At 20.9% G+C, this 19933-nt stretch overlaps 1 protein-coding gene across 4 annotated transcripts in view; it reads left to right on the top strand.

Moving 5' to 3' along the window:
• The window catches only part of LOC117172561 (lymphoid-restricted membrane protein-like), a 171718-nt gene that overhangs the window by 114759 nt on the left and 37026 nt on the right, over positions 1 to 19933 (top strand). For 3 of the 4 annotated variants that reach the window (XM_033360622.1, XM_033360621.1, XM_033360619.1), the window contains exon 17: positions 14829 to 15031. In XM_033360622.1, the coding sequence (XP_033216513.1) occupies positions 14829 to 15031 (203 nt within the window). The remainder of the gene's footprint in view (positions 1 to 14828; positions 15032 to 19933) is intronic. The other variant, XM_033360620.1, reaches the window with a different exon arrangement.

The raw sequence follows: 19933 nt of genomic DNA, 5'->3' as shown, positions 1-19933 counted from the left end.
TTTTAACGGAATTGTTGAATATTTAACGAAAAAAATCAATTTTTAACCAAATAGTCAAATTTTTACAATAAATTTAGTACTTTCAATAAAGTGTGGAGAAAAAAGGGAAAAAATTAATTTTTGTAACTATAAATTTAACTATTGCATTTCTAGTAAATTTTTGTTTTCTTTTTTAGCTAAAAATTCAACTAATTTGGTTAAATTTTTTTCTTTTTTAATTAAAAATTCACGTAGTCTCTTTAAAGTTTGTGTTTTTGGTAGAAACTTAATCTTCTTAGTTAAAAATTCATCTTTAGAGTGCAAAATTATTCCATTTTTGTTTGAAAATTGATATGTTCAATTGAAAATTAATTTTTTCTATTTGAAAATCTGAATATTTGATTGAAAATTCATGTAGTTTGTTGATAATTAAATTTTTTTTCCTGAAAATTCGTCTTCTTTCGTTAAATACTTTTTTTATTTTAAATTAAAATAGTTTTTGGTTAAAATATCAAGTATTACAAGTTTTTGGGAAGATTCATCTTTTCGGGATTAAAATTCAACTGCTTCGTCAAAAAATGTTTTTTTTGGCTTGATAATTTAACAATTTAGTAGAAAATTGAATTATACAATTGATAAAAATTAACTTTTTACTTCAAATTTATATTTTCAAGTTAAAAATTTAATTGTTTTGTAGAAAATACATATTTTTTGTTTGAAAATGTAACTGTTTTTATATAACAACCACTATTTGTTTATAAAATCGTCTTTTTTTATTGCATTCAATCAGTTGAAATTTTTTTAGTTTAATTAGTATTTATGTTGATATAAAAATTAATCTATTTATTTAAAAAATTAATCATTCGGTAGAAAATTAAATTTTTTTAATTAAAAATTTAACTAATGGGTTAAAAATTCAACTTTTGTGTCGAAAATTCGTTTTTTTTTCTTGAAAATTACACTGATTTATAGAAAATACAACTTTTTTGAAGAAAATTAGTTTTCAAAAATAAAAATTTCAGTATCCCATTTTTGGTTAATAATTTACCTTTATAGTGTAAAAATGCAACTATTTGGTGAAAAATTGACATTTTTTGTCGAGAATTCGTCTTCTTTGTTATAAAAATATTCTTATTTTTTAAGAATTAATCTCTTCGGTTGAAAATTCAGCCACTTGTTTAAAATAAACACTTTAACTATTTCGTTGAAAGTTCAAAATATCTTTTTAAATTATCGAATTTTTACGAAATATTCAAAAATCTACATATACTTTCTAAGTTTTTAGAAATCTTTTAGAGATTTAATTTTTTTTCACAATTTCTAGAACTTCTCAATATCGTTTGAAATAATGTTTTAAATTATGCAGAATTGTAAAATAATTATAGAAACAGTTTGAATCTTTTTAAAGATATTTCGAAGGTTTAGTAGTTCTAAAAAAAAATAAAAAATAATTTAAAATTTGAAATACAATATAAAATTTTTATGATTTTGAAAAAAAGTCGACGCTTACGAAGAATTTTGAAAGTTTTCAAGAAAATAAGAACATTTTCTCCAGATTTCTGGGAAAAATATAAATTAATTTTTATTTGGAGAAATAAATTTTGTAATAAAATTGAAAAAGATAGAAAAAAATATCTAAAAATGCCCAAAGAAATTTAAAGACTGTTTAAAATTTTTTTTCGAACTTCTAAAAGTGGTAAATACGTATCTTTCAAGCTGACTTGAATTTTTTCTAAAATTTGTTAAAATCCTGTAAAACGAATAATATTTTTTAGATATATATCTGAAATTTAAAAAAATCTTTTTGAATTTTCTCAAGAATATTAGGAAAATTATATTTACATCAGCCTGCACAAAATAAATACTTTTTCAAAATTTGTATATATTTTTTTTAAATCTCGTTTTATCACCTTTTTTCTTTAAAACTGCAATTTTTTTTGTTGAAATTTAATCTGTTACAGTCGAGAATTTAGTTGCAAATTCAACTCTGGCTGAAAATTCGATTTTTTTTATTTGGTTTATATGTTGAAAATTTGTATTTTTTGTATAAATTAAACTATTTTGTTTTAAGATATCAGTTAGGTATTAAATTTTTCGTTGAGGGAATTTTTTCTTTGGCAAATTAGATTTATATATCCCTCTTGATATTCGTTTACAAATTTATAATTTTCTAACAGAAATTGTTTTGTAGTAATTTTTAATTTTATAAAAATATCTAGGTATTAAGGAAAATAGAGAGAATTCAAAAGTATTTTTTAGAGAAAATTGTAAAGGTCTCTAAAGGAAAATCTGGCCCGAATTCAATGAAAATATTATTACTCATATCAAAGTGAATAATCTGGCGGATGTGAAACGGCTTTTGATTTTACCGTACTTCGTTATAATATTTATTCTGGGTTACGTTGTGTAAAGAAACCCCTGAGCGGAAAAGACGTCTCTCGATTTCTAAAGAAAATCTTGTGATATTGATTGATTTCCAGTTTAAAGACTCCAATTTTGAAATTTGTTATTTTATTTTCGAAGCTCTTGTTGCGTTTGGGTATCAATATTATTTGAGAGTATTCTTGTAAAAGAATTACCTAAATTTTAAAGAAGTAATTACAAAAATCTAGTTACTAAAACTAACGTAACTATTTTTTTTGGAAATTATTTTTATTTTTTTAGTTAAAAATAAATTCTTGTGATCAAAAATTTAACTAATTCAGTTAAATTTGATATTTTCGATGAAAATTCATGTGTTTTGTTGATAATATTTTATTAAGGATTTGTTTTTTGGTTAAAAATTAATATTTTTAAATGAAAATTTAACTATTTCAGTTGAAAATTTAATTTTTGGTTGAAAATTTAATTGTTCCAGTTGAAGATTATTCATTTTAGGTGAATAATAATTTTTTTTTGTTTGAAACTCAACTATTGCAGTTTAAATTATTTTTCAAACCTATTTTAACTATTAATTTTTTGTATGTGAAAATTTATCTTCTTTACTTGAAATTTCATCTACATATTTTGTTAAAAATTCTCATTTTTTGGCAGAAAATCAATCTTCTCAGAGAAAATTCATTTTTGTTGTTGTTATAAAGTAACTTTTTTTAGTGAAAAATTAACTATTTCAGTTGAAAATTCATCAATTTGATTAAAAATGAATTTTTTGAACCGAAAATATAACTTATCCATTTTTTAGGTTGAAAATTCCACTCATTGGTTGGATTTTTTTTAAACTGAGCATTAAACTATTTAATTTTTGTAGAAAATTTATCGTTTTTATTTGAAATTTTTTTTTTTTTTCGTAGAAAATTAATCTTCTTTGTTAAAAAAAAACATCTCCGCGGTTAAAAATTTAACTAATTTGTTAAAAATTCGTGCTTTTTCTTGTTGAAAAGTAATTTTTTCAATTGAAAATGTAACTATTTTAGTTGAAAATTTTATTTTTGGCTGAAAATTGATCTATTCCAGTTGAAAGTTGAACTTTATTATTTGAAAATCGTTTTTTCTTTTATGAAGAATACATTTCATTGACAAATAATTAATCTAATCCAGTTAAATTTTGCATAATTTTAGTTGAAAATTCGCCTCTTTTGTTGACAAATTCTCCTTTTTTTGGTAGAAAATTAATCTTCCTAATTTGAAATTTGTTTTTTTTTTTGGTTTCAAAGTAACTTTTATTTCTGAAAAAGAACTATATTGTTGAAAATTTAACTATTTAATTTTTTGATCAATATTGATCGTTTTTTGACAATTTACCTATTTTTTCGAAAATTCGCCTTTTTTGGAAGAAAATTAATCTTCTTCGTTGAAAATTGTATACTTTTTTGGTTCAAAAGTAATTTTTTAACTGGAAATTTAAATATACTATTCGAAATTTTTTTAAAAATACTTTTTCTTACCTTAAGGTGTAATAAATCCATTTAAATTTTCCATCATGTTACTTGAAAATTCAAATTCTTGGTTAAAAATTAATTTTATTAATTGGAAATATAACTACTTCAGTTGAAGATTCATAAGTTAACTTCTAAATTATAATTTTTCGTTACAAATTCAACTATTTCAGTTGAAAATTCATAACATTAATTGAAAAATAATTTTTTGAACTGAAAATAAAACTTCCAGTTTTGGAAGAAAATTCATCTGTTAGATTGAAAATTCAACTCTTTAGCTAATTTTTTTTAAATTAGCATTAAACTATTTAACTTCGGTTTAAAATTGATCTTTTTCGTTTGAAAATTCGTTTTTTTTTTTCTAGAAAATTAATCTTGGTTGAAAATTTTTCTCTGCGGTTCAAAATTCATCTACTTTGCTAAAAATTTAACTATTTTGTTGAAAAGTCGTTTCTTTTTCTTTTTAAAGGGTTATATTTTTAACTGAAAATCTAACTATTTTAGTTGGAAATTTAATTTTGGATTGAAAATTAATTTTTCTCTTGAAAATTTAACTCTGGTTAAAAATAAATTTTTTAACTGAAAATGAAACTATTTACTTTTGGATTGAAAATTGATCTTTTTTACTCGAAAATTGAGAGATTTGATCAAAGATTTTTTTTATAGAAAATTAATCTTCTTGTTTAAAAATTGTTGTTTTAAAAGAAATTTTTTAAACTCAAAATTTAACTACTTCAGCTGAAAATTAAACTATATTGTTGGAAATTCTTTTTTTTTAATTGAAAAATAAATTTTTGAACTAAATATTAAACTAATATATTTTAATTTTTAACCTTTTTCGGTAGTAAATTAATCTGTTTGGTTGAAAATTTATCTCTGCGGTTGAAAGTAATTTTTATAAATTGAAAACTGTTTTATTCTAGTTGAAAATTGAACTGTATTGTTGAAAATTCGCTTTTTTTATCTTTAAAAATGAATTTTTAACTGAAAATTTAACTAATCCAGTTAAATTTTCCATATTTTTGGTTGAAAATTCATCTCTTCTATTTGAAAATTCGTTTTTCTTTAAAAGAAAATTAATCTTCTTGGTTGAAAATATTCTTCTCTGCGGTTACAAATCCAAGAACTTGGTTAAAAATTTAACTATCTTGTTAAAAATTTCTTTTTTTTTTTCTTGTTGAAAAGTAATATTTTTAATTGGAAATTTAACTATTTTAGTTAAAAATTTAATTGTTTTTGTTGAAAATTTATTATTTTTTCATGAAAATTTAACTCTGTTTGACAATTAATGTTTTAAACTGAAAATTAAACTATTGAAAATTGATCTGTCTCAATTGAAAATTAACGTATTTTGTTGAGAATTTTTTTTTTGTAGAAAATTAATCTTCATGGTTAAAAATCAATTGAAATCAGTTGAAAATTCAAGTTAGAGCTAAACATTTCTATTTTTTTTTTAAATTTTATTTAAAAGTAATTTTTATAAACTGAAAATTGATTTATTCTAGTTGAAAATTGAACTGTATTATTGGAAATTCGTTTTTTTATCTTTAAAAAATTAATTTTAAAATGAAAATTTAACTAATCACGCTCAATTTTCCATAATTGTAGTTGAAAATTCATCTCGTCTGTTGAAAATTCAACTGTTTGGATAATAAATGAAAATTCTTCGTTTTTGGTTGAAAAGTAATTTCTTAAACTGAAAATTGAACCATTCAAGTTGAAAATTGAACTGGATTATTGGAAATTCGATTTTTTCATTGAAAAATAAATGTTAAAACTAAAAATTAATCTAATACAGTTAAATTTTTTATAATTATAGTTGAAAATTCATATCTTTGGTTGACAGACTCGTTTTTTTTGTGGAAAATTAATTTTTTATCTTGAAAATTGAACTATTCGAGTTGCAAATTAAACTATATTCCCAAAAATAATTTTTTCAAATTAAAAAGTAGTTTTTTTTTACTGAAAAAATAGTTAATTCTGCTGAATGCTTATTCATTTTAGTTGAAAATTCGTCTTTTGCGGTACAAAATTAATCTGTTTGGCTGAAAATTAAACTACTTGATTAAAAGTAAAAATTTAATTATTCTGTTAGAAATTGTTTTTGTTTGAAAATTAGTTTTTTTTTTTTTTTTAGCAATTTACATTTATTTTGAGGATCCTAATATTAAAAATGTTTTAATTTCACAAGAAGTTTCTGAGTTTACTGTCAATATTCTTTGAGCACATTTTTGTGAAAAAATTAGAGAGACACTAAAGAAGTAATTACAAAGATCTAGTTACTAAAACTGATATTTGCTTGCATCGAGGTCAGACTGCAAAGTGTCACATTTTGTAAAACAGAATATTGAAGTGTCATTTAGCAGTCGAGTTCGAAATTCTCTGTGGTTTAAAAAAAGTATATTACTTCTCTAAATATAGACAGACTTCACTTTTTTCTCGTTTTTTCGCTTAATTGCGAACCGAATTAATACAAATTTCATTGAAAGATAATTATTTTTAATTGAGAAGTTTACTAACATATTTTTGATTTAGAATTCTTCTCTTTTGGTAGAAAATTCTGATATTTGGTTGAAAATTAAATAATTTTTTCCAGAAAATATTTGTCGAAAATTCATTTTTTTTTGCTCGAAAAATTATCTTTTTTGTTAGAAATTTAATTCATTTTAAGTGCAAAGCTTTCATGTCTTCCAGGAATCTCAAAACATAATTTTTATTTTGAATATCTAAATTTATATTAAAATTGGTTGAAATCTTTTCAAAACTTTTAAATATCTTTTAAAATGTTTTGAATTTTTTCTAAAATGTAAAAAAATCTCCATAATTAAATAAATTGCTTTAAAATCGTTCGGCTTCTTTTATGACAATTTTGGAAATATTTTGATATGTTTTAAAATAGTTTTAAACGTTCTTTTAAAATTAATTATTTAAAATAAAAAATCATTAACATGTTTACAAAGCTTATTTTTTTTAGAATTTTTCAAAATTCTATATTATGAAAAAAATGTATATTATTGTGTACAAGTTTTAAATTGTATTTAATTCCTTTTAAAGCTTCTAAATATCTCTTAAACTTTATAGATTTAAAAAAATGTTTTAATCTTGAAAAATTGCAAACTTTTACTTTAAAATCTTTTTAGACCTTGTTTGAAATTTATTAAATTATTTGAAATGATTTTAAATATTTTTCAATTATCTTTTAAAATTCATTTTTCAAAATAAAAAAAAACATTAAACATTTTTCCCGAAATCTTACAAAAAATTTTTTTCTCGCAAAATGTTTACATTTCATAAAAAACAACTTCTACATTTGTTTCAAAACCTAGAAAAAATGTAGATATTATTAAAAATTTTTTTAATTTGTCTCTTTTGGTTGAAAATTAAATTATTTTGTAGCAAATTCAACCAATTTTCTTAAAAAGTTATTTTTAAGAAAGTAGTTAAACGTTTAAAAAAACAGTTGAATTTAGCCAACAAAGACGATTTGGCAAAAAAACTACTTGATTTTCAAACTAAAAAATTTGATTGCTAAATAAAAAAGACGAATTTTCAACCAAATACATAATTTTTTACTCAAATAGTTGAATTTTCCAAAGAAGATCAATTTACTATAAAAAAGACGAATTGTTAAAAAATTACATAAATTTTTAACTAAATAGTTAAAATTTTTTCTTTTCTAGATTTTATTCAACTACATAGTTGAATTTTTAAATTAAAAACAGGTCGAATTTAAAAAACAACAGAATAGATACATTAACAAAATGGTTAAAATTACATCTAAAAAATTACTTTTCAACCAAAAAGAAAGGAATTAAAAAAGAAAGATGGATTTAATCAACAAAGCCAAATTTGCAATAAAATATTTGGCGTTTAACTAAAAAAAAATTTCTACTAAAAATACAATTGTTTATCCAAATATTAAAATTTTTTTAAAGTTTTAAAATTTTGAGCCGAAATGTAGGCTAAACAGTATAATTTCCAATTTATAAAGATGAATGCGCAATAAAATATTTGAATTTTCTATGAAAAAAAAAATTGGTCCCGAAAGAAAAAAAATCCATTAAATTATCGGTTCTTCAAGCCAAAAAGATGAATTCAAAAAAACAGTTGTATTTCTAATTAAGAAAGTATGTCTAAGTATCATATTTTTTTTTTATTTTAAAATTCTTTTTTCAATCTCTCTAGTATTTCAATTTTTGAATATGAGGATAGAAAATTTTATTTTTAAAAATAACCGAAAAAAGAAAACTTTTTGATCACGTGACAAAAATGCGTGGTCATGAGCCTTTCTGGATAAAATAGTGATCTATTTAAGGCCAGGCTCTATATTTTGACCTTGCCTCTGGCTTTCTGATTGATCTAAATTACAATTATCGTAGTGACGGTCAGTACAGGTGAATGTGACTAGATATCTGGACCAGTCTCTAAAAAAAGATGAATGGCTTTAAAAGAGTCTTGTCCCTAATTACGAATGAAGGACTTTCTCAAAAATAAATTGTTCTTCAAAGCATAATAATTCAAACATGGAAAGTTCAAGGATTTTTGAAAAAGTTTAAAAAATCCTGGAAGTCATGGAATTTTTCAAAAATCACTGGAGATTTTTTATTCGCACTTCAAAGATTTGATTTGACTTGAAAATCTTTTTGAAATTTATCAAGAAACGTAGGAAAATTATATTTATAAAAAAATCAATTTGTATCAATTTGCAAATTTAAACTTTAAAATAAAATACTAAAATAATTTATTTATTTTATATTTTATATTTGTATTTATTTATAATTATTTTAGTATTTTATTTTAAAGTTTAAATTTGCAAATTTATACAAATTCATTTTTTTATAAATATAATTTTCCTACGTTTCTTGATAAATTTCAAAAAGATTTTTAAAGATTTCTGATTTTTCTGAAAATAATGTAGACATTTTTTTATTTGATAGAATTTTACATGTTATTGGGAAAAATTCGAGTCAGTTCAAAAGATATTTAGGACATTTACTACTCACGAAGAACTTTATAAATATTTTATAATTTTTCGGAAATCTTTCCAAGTTTAAAGATATTTTTATTCCTTCAAAACTGCTCAAATTCCTAATTATCTTTTAAACTAACTCGAATTTTTCCTAAAAATTTCAAAAATCTTTTTAAATTAAAAAAATGCCTAAAATCTTTCAGATTTGTTTTTGACAATTTTGGAATTGCCTTTTTTTTTATAAAATCGTAGCTGAAATTCCTACAAAATTTTTTCAAAACTGCTATCGCTGCTTCTGCAACTTCTAAATGTTTTAAAAAATTATTTAATTTCTTTCTTAATTGATTAAAAATGTTCTAAATAATAATCTGAACCTTTTAAATATATTTCACGATGATTAGATTATTTTCTGATTTTTTTTTTAATTCTATAAAGTTAAACAAATTAGCTTAAAATGTTGCAGATTCTTTTGCGACACTTTCGGGAATCTTTTAAATATTTAAAAAGAAATTAATTTTTCTAAGTAAAATCAGAGATTTTCTCTCTTCTAAAATAATCATTTTTAATTTTTTTAGAATCTTACGAAAATTGCTTCATTCTCTTGGATCCCAATCCTTAAAAATCTACATTAAAAGAAAATTAGACATCCTGACAAGTTCCTACATATTTTTTGAACCTTTTAAAAACTTCTAAATGTCTCTCAAACTTACTCAAATTTTTTCTAAGGTTTTGAGATCTTTTAAAATTGAACAATTTTGATCTAGAATTTTCTAAATCCATTTTCAAAATTTTAGGAAATAATTCATTTTTAGAAAAAAAAATAATCCAAATTTTTCTAGGAATTCTTCAGAACATATAAAAAAAATTTAAACAAATTACATGAATTTTTAATTAAATAGTGCGAACATTAAATGTGACGTTAGTACAAATTTTATTTAATTAATTTTTAGTTTGGATACATTTTTTTTGTTTCTAAAATTTTTGAACTAATTAGTTAAATTTTTTAAACCAGAGTAGTTTTTAACTAATAATAGAGTAGATAAATTTTCAGTAAACAAATTTTCAAGCGAAGGAGACTTTTTTTTATTAAGCGGTTGAATTTTAATGTTTTTTTTCAAAAAATACATCAATTTTCTACGAAGCTGTTGAATTCTTAAGCCGAAATTACGAAATTTCTACGAAATACTTAAATTTCTAACCCGAAAATGTGAATTTTCAACAGTGAATTTAAATTTAATCGAAAAAGAATAATTTTGTACCAGACAATTGCATGCTTAATAAAAAATGTGAAATTTCTGTGGAAAGGAGTGAAAATTTAAACAAAAAGATCAATGTTTAACAAAGAAAGTTGAATTTTCAAAAAAAAAAAAACAAGTTAATTTTTCACCATGAAGTATGCCTTTTTAACAACATTGTGGAATTTTGAAGCGAAAAAGGTCAATTTTTTATAAAATATTTGAACTTTCAACCCGAGAATTGAACCAAAAAAAAAAAACTGATTTTAACCTAAAATTATTAATCTTCAACCAAAATAATTAAATTTCAATCAACTTTCAACCTACGAATTAAATTTTCAACCGTAATTTTTTACTAAAATAAATAAGAAATTTCTTAAAAATGTTCTAAATACTTATTGGACATATCTGAAATCTTCAAAAAGCTTTTTGAATTTTCTCGAGAAACTTAGGGAAATTATATGAATATAAACTTAAAGCAAATAAATAAACTTTAAAAATTAATAGTTATTACAAATTTTTCTTTTTTATTAAAAATTATTTTTCCCTCTCAATTATAATTTACCTAAAATTGTTCCTTTTTGACTAAAAAATCTTTTTGGGTTCAAAATTTATCCTTTGAGTTGAAAATGTAAGTATTTAGTTAAAAATTCGATTTTTATGAATTAAACTGTTCTGGATTTGAAATTAACATTTTTTATTAAAATATTAAATTACATTTTTCACTGAGAACTTTGTTGTGTGGAAAATAAATATTTTTTGTAGTTTGAGAATACAACTATATGTTTAAAGGTAAACTATTTTGTAGAAATTTTGATTTGGCACATCTAAAATTTTCGAAAAATCTTTTGAAATTTGTCAAAGAGTCTGAGGAAAATGATTTTTATTTAACCCTAAAAACAAATAAACAAAAAAGTAATTATAATCAAACTTTTTATTTTGCATTAAAAATTCATAATGAAAAAATTTTCTTTTTGCATAGTAGTGATTATTTTTAATTAAATGATGAAAAATAGATATATGTAGGATCTTAATTAACGATTAAAATTGAGATTATGATTAACTAGATGAAACGGATTTCTGATTACTTTGATTGTTAAGTGGTTCGATGTTCTTTAGTAATTGAGACAATGCAATGTATGTTAATTAAAAGAATATGGAATCCCTTCAGCCACTTGACCCCGAATTTTATTAATTGTATCTTCAAAGCTATTCGATCATTCTCCACATGCAGACCCTGAATCGAAACCTCCGACAGAAAGGCTTTTAGTTTTAGATAATAGAATTTTGTAATCTCGCTTTGAAGGTGTTAATTTCAATTGAATAATATTTTTATTTAAATGCAAATGCCGTGGAATCTGAATTATAAAAATTAGAATTTAAATTTATTTTTTATTTTTGATAAAAATAACGAATAACTATTAACTTTTTAATTTATTTCTTTTTAAGGATATATGCATATCATTTTCCTAAGATTCTTGAGAAAATTTATAAAGATTTTTCATGATTTCTAACATGTAGAATGAAAATTCGAACCGAAAAATCAATTTTCAATCAATCACATTTTTAATCAAAAAGGTATGAAATTTTTGGCAAAAGAGACCAATTTTCAACAAAATAGTTTCACTTTTTAATCTGAAAATATACATTTTTAAGTAAATGTGGATTTTAAAATAATTAGTTGAATTATAAACAAAATAGATAAATCCTTAACAAAAAAGATTAATTTGTAATCATATGCATTTTGAACCAACTAGGATGAAATTTTTACCAAAAGGGACTAATTTTCTACCAAATAATTTAATCTTTTAACTCGAAAATATGAATTTTCAAGAAAAAGTCGATTTTAAAATAAATAGTGTAGTCAAAAATCCTTAACAGAAAAACATTAATTTTTAACCAGTTGCATTTGCATCATCTGCCATGATATTTTTACCAAAAGAGACGAATTTTCTCCAAAACAGTTTAATTTTTCAAAAATAAAATATGAATTTTCAATAAAATAGATGAATTTTTTACGGAAAAGATTAATTTTTTCCCAAAAATTACGAATTTTCAACTGAAATTATAAATCTCTGATTAAAAAACAATGAACTTTTAACAAAATAGTTATATTTTCAACCAAAAATAATGATTTTTTAGAAAAGAAATTTTATAGTTGATATTTGAGGGAGCTTTTTAGTCAAGGAAGACAAGAAAATTCAATTAAGTCGTTGTTAAATTTTTAAGTAAAAAAAAAAACAGTTGAATTTATTTATGAACTTTCAACGAAAAAAGTTAATTTTAAACCGAAAAAAGCATTAGTTAAACTTTAACTGGAAAAATTAATTTTTAAGCAAAAAGAAAGTATTTTCTATATATTAAATACATTTTTCAACTCGAAAATATGAATTTTCAACAACAAAATACTGATATTTTAGAATACGGTTAAATTTACATTCCGAAAATATGAATTTCAATTTAAAAGTTAATTTTCAAAGTCAAATAAAATAGTTAAATTTTTATTTGACAAAATTAGGTTTTTTAACAAAATAAACGTCTTTTCTCCAAAATGTTTTAATTTTTAAATACGGAAATATTAATTTTTTACAAGGAAGATTAATTATCTACCAAAAAAAAGATGAATTTTCAACTAAAATGATGAATCTTCAACAACAAATAATGAATTTTTAGCAAAGTAGTTACATTTTCAACCAAAAAATATAAATTTCCAAAAAAAATGTAATAGTTGATATGCCAATATAAAATTTAATTTTCAATAAAAAACAATTCAACTTTCAAGTAAGAAAGGTTTTTTAGTTAAGAATGAAGAAAATTTCAATAAAGTTGTTGAATTTCTAAGCCAAAAAGGTGAATATTTTGGAAAATAGTTAAATTTACATCCCGAGAATATGAATTTTAAAAAAAAGTTCATTTTCAACAAAAAATTGTTTAGTTACATTTTCACTAAACAAATGAATTTGGGTACGAAAAAAAACATCTTTTTTTTTTGACAAATTATTTAATTGTTTAACCCAAAAATATGAATTTTTAATAAAAAAGTTTATTTTGCACTAGTTAGTTTAACTTTTTAAGCAGTTTTAATTTTTGAATAGAAAAAGTTAAATTAATAAAAAATACGAATTTTCAACTAAAATTATTATTTTTTATTTTACGCGATTTAACCAAATTGTAACAAAAAATCGAGGGGCTTCAAATGATATTTAGGGTTTTTAGAAGTTTCGAAGAAATTAAAAAATATTTCATAAATTTTTGGAAATGTTTCAAAGTTCTTACATACATAATTTTAATATCATAAAAACTGCCTAAATTCCAAAATTCATATCTGTTAAACTGGCTAAAATTAAACTATTTCTGACAATTTGAAAAATCTTTCAAAATAAAACATTCCGTTAAATATTTCAGATTTTTTCGGCAGTTTCAGAAATTTTTTGAATTTTTCGATATATTTAAAATTAAAAAAATTTAATTTAAAAGAAAAATTCATTAAATTTTTTCCCATGAATCCTGATGAAACTTTTGTATTTCCTAGAAAGTTTTTAAAATATTCAAAAATGTACATTCTGTATAAAATTTTTTGAAATCTTCAAAATTTCAAATTATTTTACAATCTTTATTATAACTTGGAAAAATTACGAAATATATTTTTTTATGATTCGAATTTTTCCTGAAATTAAAAAAAAATCTACAAAATAAAAAAATTGTAAATATTTTTAAATATTGTTTTGAAATTAATTTTTCGAAATAAAAAAGTATTTCAAATTTTTCCAAAAATATTGAGACATGTTTTTTATTCCCTTGAAATCGTTGAGATCACACATTATTTATTATATATTATTTTTAAAACTTCTCAACCTGCTTTGATCTTTTAAAATTAAACTAATTTTTTCTAAAATTTTTTTTAATTCCTCAAAATGTTTCAAAATTGCCTTAAAAACTATCAGAATCTTTTCAAAAAATTTCTGAAATCTTTTGAAACGTTTTAAAATCTTTCTAAATATTCTTTGAAAATTAATTTTCAGACAAAAATCAATTTCAATTTTCCCAGGAATTTCCATCAAATTTAGAAATGATTGTTAAACATTTTAAAATCTTTAAAAATCTTGAACATTTTATTGATAAATATTGAAAAATAAAAATTCAGGTCTCTGAGGTTAAACAAGTTTTGTATGATTTTAAAAATTGTAATGATATGATCAGTTACGTCTTATGAAAGAAAAAAATTCCTTTATAGAAAAAAATGAAACTTTTTCATACTATTGATTCTTATCTATTTTAAAAAATCTTTGACTTTTAATCATTCATGCTTTATATTTCCCATCAAGATTCCATGAAACTATACTGTTTCAAATGTTGGAAAAAAGTAAATAATATTAAAATATATTAGTTATTCGTCTAAAAAATGTTATCTTCTTATAGAAATTGCTTTAACAATTTCAGCCATAGAAAAATTTACTTTGAAAGAAATTATTGCCGAAAATATTTTCCCCGAGAAAATAAGCCCACACTTAATAAAATTCAATCATTTAAAAAAAAAGTGTAGAAAAGCGATAGTGAGAAAAAATTTCACATACAAAGTTTTACATTTTTGTCAATAAAAATACGTTTTCGTATTTGAAATAGAGTAAGCATTAAAATCATGAAATTAAAGGAATTAATTGTTTTTATATTAATAATTATCAAATTAATTAATTAAATTATCTTTTTCATATTTTTAAATTTTAAATAAGTTTGCAAAAAATTGTTTTTTGTTTGTTGTTTTAATTGCAGCAGAAGATCCAGACACACAGAAGATCATTATCTGCAAGTGAAAGCACCGGATGTCGATGTAAAAATAATGAGGTGATATTAGCGACTCCACTCCAAGCTCTCGATAAGGATGAAATTTATTCCAGGGCTTTTCCAAGCCTTTCGGATGATCGTCTCCAAGAATCGGGCATAGCCAATTTCTCAGATCTTCAATCTGAATTTAGGTAATACCCAAAAAATAAATTCTATCTAAAAAAAAGTGGTATAAAGACATATCGAAAATTTCGTAATCACTCTTGTTAAAAACCTAATTCACTTTTTATTTCTTAAAGTTGTTTTATATATTTAATTAGACAATTTTGAAAATTATATTTAAAAATTAAAATGTTATGGATATTTTCTATGTTAGTGCTTTCCGCTGCAAATTAGTATTTTTTTAAAAATATTTTATGATACAATCATAAAGTTTTTTTTCTGAAGAGAAATCATCAAGACTTCCTGTTTTCAACAGTTTTAGGTTATGTTAGCGCACACTGGACATGGATATAAAAATTATTATATTTCAAAGATTAAAAATTTGTTAATAGTTACTTATGTTTTTCGGTTTATTAGTTTTTATACCGGAAATCGAAATTTTTAATAAAAAATCATTCGATTTAAAATTTTCATAATTTTTGAACAATTTTAGGTTACGTTGGCGTAAAGTGTAAAAAATTTACAAATAAAGGGATAGTAAACTGATAAAAACATTATTATTGTCCAATATTGGAAAACGTTTAAATTTAAATTTTTCTCTTTTGTCAATAATGTTTAGAAAAATAGTTGAATTTTCAATAACACATAAATTTTCACGTAAATAGTCCAATTTTTATACTAAAAAATGACCAATTTTAACCAAAAAGTGGATTTTTCAATCAAAAAGATTAATTTTTTACGAAAATAAAAATTTTCAACTAAATACTTGAATTTTAAACTAAAAAATATTTTTTTTTCTAAAAACCAGTTCAATTTTTTATCAAATAGTTTAACTGTCACATTGTGAAAATAAGTGTCAAAAAGACGAATTTTCGGTTGAAAAAATTATTTTTCAACTAAGAAAATGAATTTTTAACAACATAGTTAAATTTCCAAACAAAAAGTTGAATCTTCAAGAGACAAAATAATTTATAAAAAAGAAAATCAACTTTTTACCGAAGAAAGAATTTTTTAGTAAAATGTACAAAGAAAATGTTAAAATGAAATTTCAATTTCAAGATATTAATATGCAACCAAACTTCTATATATTTTCAACCAGAATGAATTAATTTCCTGCCAAAATATTTATTTTTCAAACACTGAAGACAAAATGAGAAGAAAACAGTTCAATATTCAAACAAAACTATGAATTTCGCACTAAAATAATTAATCTTCTAGACGAATCATTATTTGTATTTTTATAAAAATAATAATAATATATATGAATTTAAAACAAAATTTTGAATTCTCAACCAAAATAAATTAATTTTCAACCCAAAAGTTGGATTTTTAATTTAAAAAATTAAATGTGCACGAAAAGGAATATATTTTTAAACAAAAAAGACAAGCAAGAATAATATATTTGATAATTAATGAAAATTGATATCTTGATTTTAGAATTGATAAGTATATTATATTTGTGTAAATTCATAAAAAGTTATGAATGTTCTTTGAAATCCATTATTTTTATTTCAATAAATATCCTATTTTTGAAATAAAAAGACGTGAATTTTTTACTTTCTTCAAAAAACACAAGTTTTTTCTTTAAATTTATATAAATTTTAACCAAATTAAGATATATTTAAAATTTATTTCCCAATTCTGGCCGATTTTATCGCTTTCTTCAAAAATCAGCGAGAAAATTTAGAAATTTGTCTTGCAGGCAACAACAGATACGTAAAAAATTATTATTTTACCTCAAAGACCTACATTTTTATTTTTCAATATTTATCAATAAAATTTTCAAGATTTAAAAAAGTTTTTTAAATGTTTAAAAATTTGATTAAAATTCTTGGAAAAATTGAAATTGATTTTCATTTGAAAATTAATTTCTAGAGAATATTTAAAAAGATTTTAAATCCTTTCAAAAAATTTCCAAAATTTTAGAAAAGATTTTGATAGATTTTGAAAAATTAATTTTAAACAATATTTGAAAATATTTACAATTTTTTTATTTTTTAGATTTTTTTTTAATTTCAGGAAAAATTCGAATCGTTAAAAAATATATTTCGTAATTTTTCCAAGTTATAATAAAGATTGTAAAATAATTAAAAGTTTTGAAGATTTTGAAAACTTTCCAGGAAATAAAAAACTTTTATTAGGATTCATGGGAAAAAAATTCATGAATTTTTCTTTTAAGTCAATTTTTCTAAAATTTTGCATTATTTTCGAGAAGAATAAAAAAATAAATCAATTCTTAAAAACAAAAAATCTCTTGATTATAAAATTGGCGTAGTCCACATAAAACTTGTAGAATATATTATTTGTATAAACAAACAATTTTATAAAATATTTAAAAAAATTAAAAATTGGGAAAAAAATTTCACACTGCATGTATTTAGTAAAAATTTAATCATGTTGAAAAGTCGTCTTTTTGATTGAATTAAAATGTTTTTGATGAAAAATTAAAATGATTTTGAATGCAATATCACTACATTTTTCTTTTCGAATTTTTTTAAAATGAAAATTTATTTACTTGTTCAAAGTTAAACATTTTGGTTAAAAATTAATTTTTTAGTGAAAAATAAAATTCCTGATACTCTAAACTTTCTGAATAATAAAATTCGCGAATAATCAAATTGAATCAAATTCAAAAAATTTTTGAAAAATTAAAAATAATATTCCATTATTGTATTTGTAATCAATAAAATATGTTTATAAGAAATTCTAATTGTTTAATTTCTTGAATTTTACAATTCGGGAATTTTCCAATTCGGTAATATTATAAACTGTCGTGAATTTTATTATTCGGAAATTTTTAATTTCGGGAATTTTACAGTGTCGGGCATTTTATTTTTCGGGATTTTTCATTAATCCCTACAAATTTATCTCTTTGTTCACAAAATTATCTTTTTTAGTTAAAAATTCGTCTTTTTTAGAAGAAATTAATTTTCTCGTTTAAAAATTCATAATTTTGGTTGAATATTGAATTATTTTTTTAACTGAAAATTTAACTTTAATTTCTGATTGAGAATAGTTTTTTTTTTTTAATTTGAAAGTTCATCTATTTTGTTGAAAATTGAAGTTTTCCAATTAAATATTCCTAACTTTATTTATAAATTTATCTTTTCGTTGAAAATTGAACTATCTTAGTCCAATTTTAATTTTTTTAGTTGAAAATTTATCTTTTTAATTCAACAGTTGCAGTTGAAGATTAATAATTTTAGTTAAAAAATCATAATTTTGGTTGAATATTAAATTATTTTTTTAACTGAAAATTTAACTTTCATTTCTGATTGAGAATTATTTTTTTTTAGTTGCAAATTCATGTATTTTGTTGAAAAATGGTATTTTTTTTTATAGAAAATTAATCTTCTGATTTAAAAGTTCATTTTTTCGGTTGAAAATTGAAGTTTTCCAATTAAATATTCATAATTGTATTTTAAAACTAAAATTTAAAATTGTATTTCAAAAACAGAAAACAAAATATTTCACAGAACATTCACAATTTTTTAATAATTTACTAAAACTTAATATATTAATTCTAAAGTTAAGATTTTAATTATAATTAATTATTAATTTTTTTGCTTTTCTTTTTGGTTTGAAAATGTATTCCTTTTGGTATAAATTTAATATTTTAATTGAAATTCATTTCTTAGTTGAAAATTAGTTTTTTTTTTACTTAAAAATGAAATTTTTATTAAAATTTAACTCTTATTTAAACGATGTGGTAGACAATTAAACTATTTGGTGAAAAATTCAACTACTTTGTAGAAAAAATGGATATATATTTTAGCTTCAAATTCAACTTTTGAGTTGAAAATTCGTCTTTTTTGTATAAGATTAATCTTCTTGGTTGAAAAATCAAACTATTTAGATCAAATTTGACCTAATTCATTTAAATACAATTATTTTTCTAGCCATTATTGATAAAAGAGAGTCATAAATTTAAATATTTTTCAATATTAAAAAATAATTCTTTTCTTATAAGTTTATTATCATTCTATTTGTAATTTTTAAACACTTTTAACAGTTGTAGAAAAAAAATGAAATTATGGTAAGAAAAGTACAATATATTAATTTCCGAAGTAAATTTTTTATTAAAAAAAAATTGTTTTTGTATAACATTAAATTTTTTAATTTCGATACCGTCAACAAAAAATTGTTCGCAGTATTTACAAATTTTTTAGAAAAACTTTTAATTATTTCAAAATATATTTCGAAGTTTTTAAATATTTAAACGAAATTACTTTTTCGTAAGATTCTAGGAAAAATTTTAAGGAAATAATAAAAAATATTTTGAAACATTTTTTATGATTTCCTAAAATGTCGTAAAAGAATTTCGAACATTGAAAAAAAAAAAATAATTTTTGAAAGAACATTTCAAAAGATTTTCAAAATGGTCGAAAACGAATCAGGAAGATTTTAAGAGAATTTTAGCAATAATTAGAGTCCGTTTAAAATATATTTAGGGATTTTAGAAGTTTTGAAGAAAAAGAAAATATTTTTAATATTTTAAACTGACTACAATTATTCCTAAAATTGTTTGATATCCTGTAAAATTAAAAAAAAAAAATGGTTTATAGATTTTCTAGATACTTTTTTGAAAATTATATTTATATAACCGTAAAGCAAATAAAGAAACTTAAAAAGTAAAGTTATTTGAAATTTTTATTTTGTATTAAAAATTATTTTCCCCCTCAATTGAATTTTTGAGTTGAAAATTCATCTCTTTTGACTGAAATTTTATCTTTTTTGGTCCGAAAGACAACTATTAGGCTGAAAATTCATGTAGTTTATTGAAAATTTGTACTTTTTGGTTAAAGATGTTTTTCTTTCTTTATTGGAAAACCTTTTTTGGTTGAAAATTAAAATTTTTTATTTTGCAAATTAAATTCTTTTTTTTTTTAAATTGTCTCTTACTTGAAAAATTAACTATTTGGTTGCAAATG

The sequence above is a fragment of the Belonocnema kinseyi genome, chromosome 5, assembly GCF_010883055.1.
Source record: "Belonocnema kinseyi isolate 2016_QV_RU_SX_M_011 chromosome 5, B_treatae_v1, whole genome shotgun sequence".
NCBI classification, from domain to species: domain Eukaryota; kingdom Metazoa; phylum Arthropoda; class Insecta; order Hymenoptera; family Cynipidae; genus Belonocnema; species Belonocnema kinseyi.
Note: the sequence above shows the minus strand (reverse complement) of the source record. Positions and strands in the feature narration are given on the sequence as shown.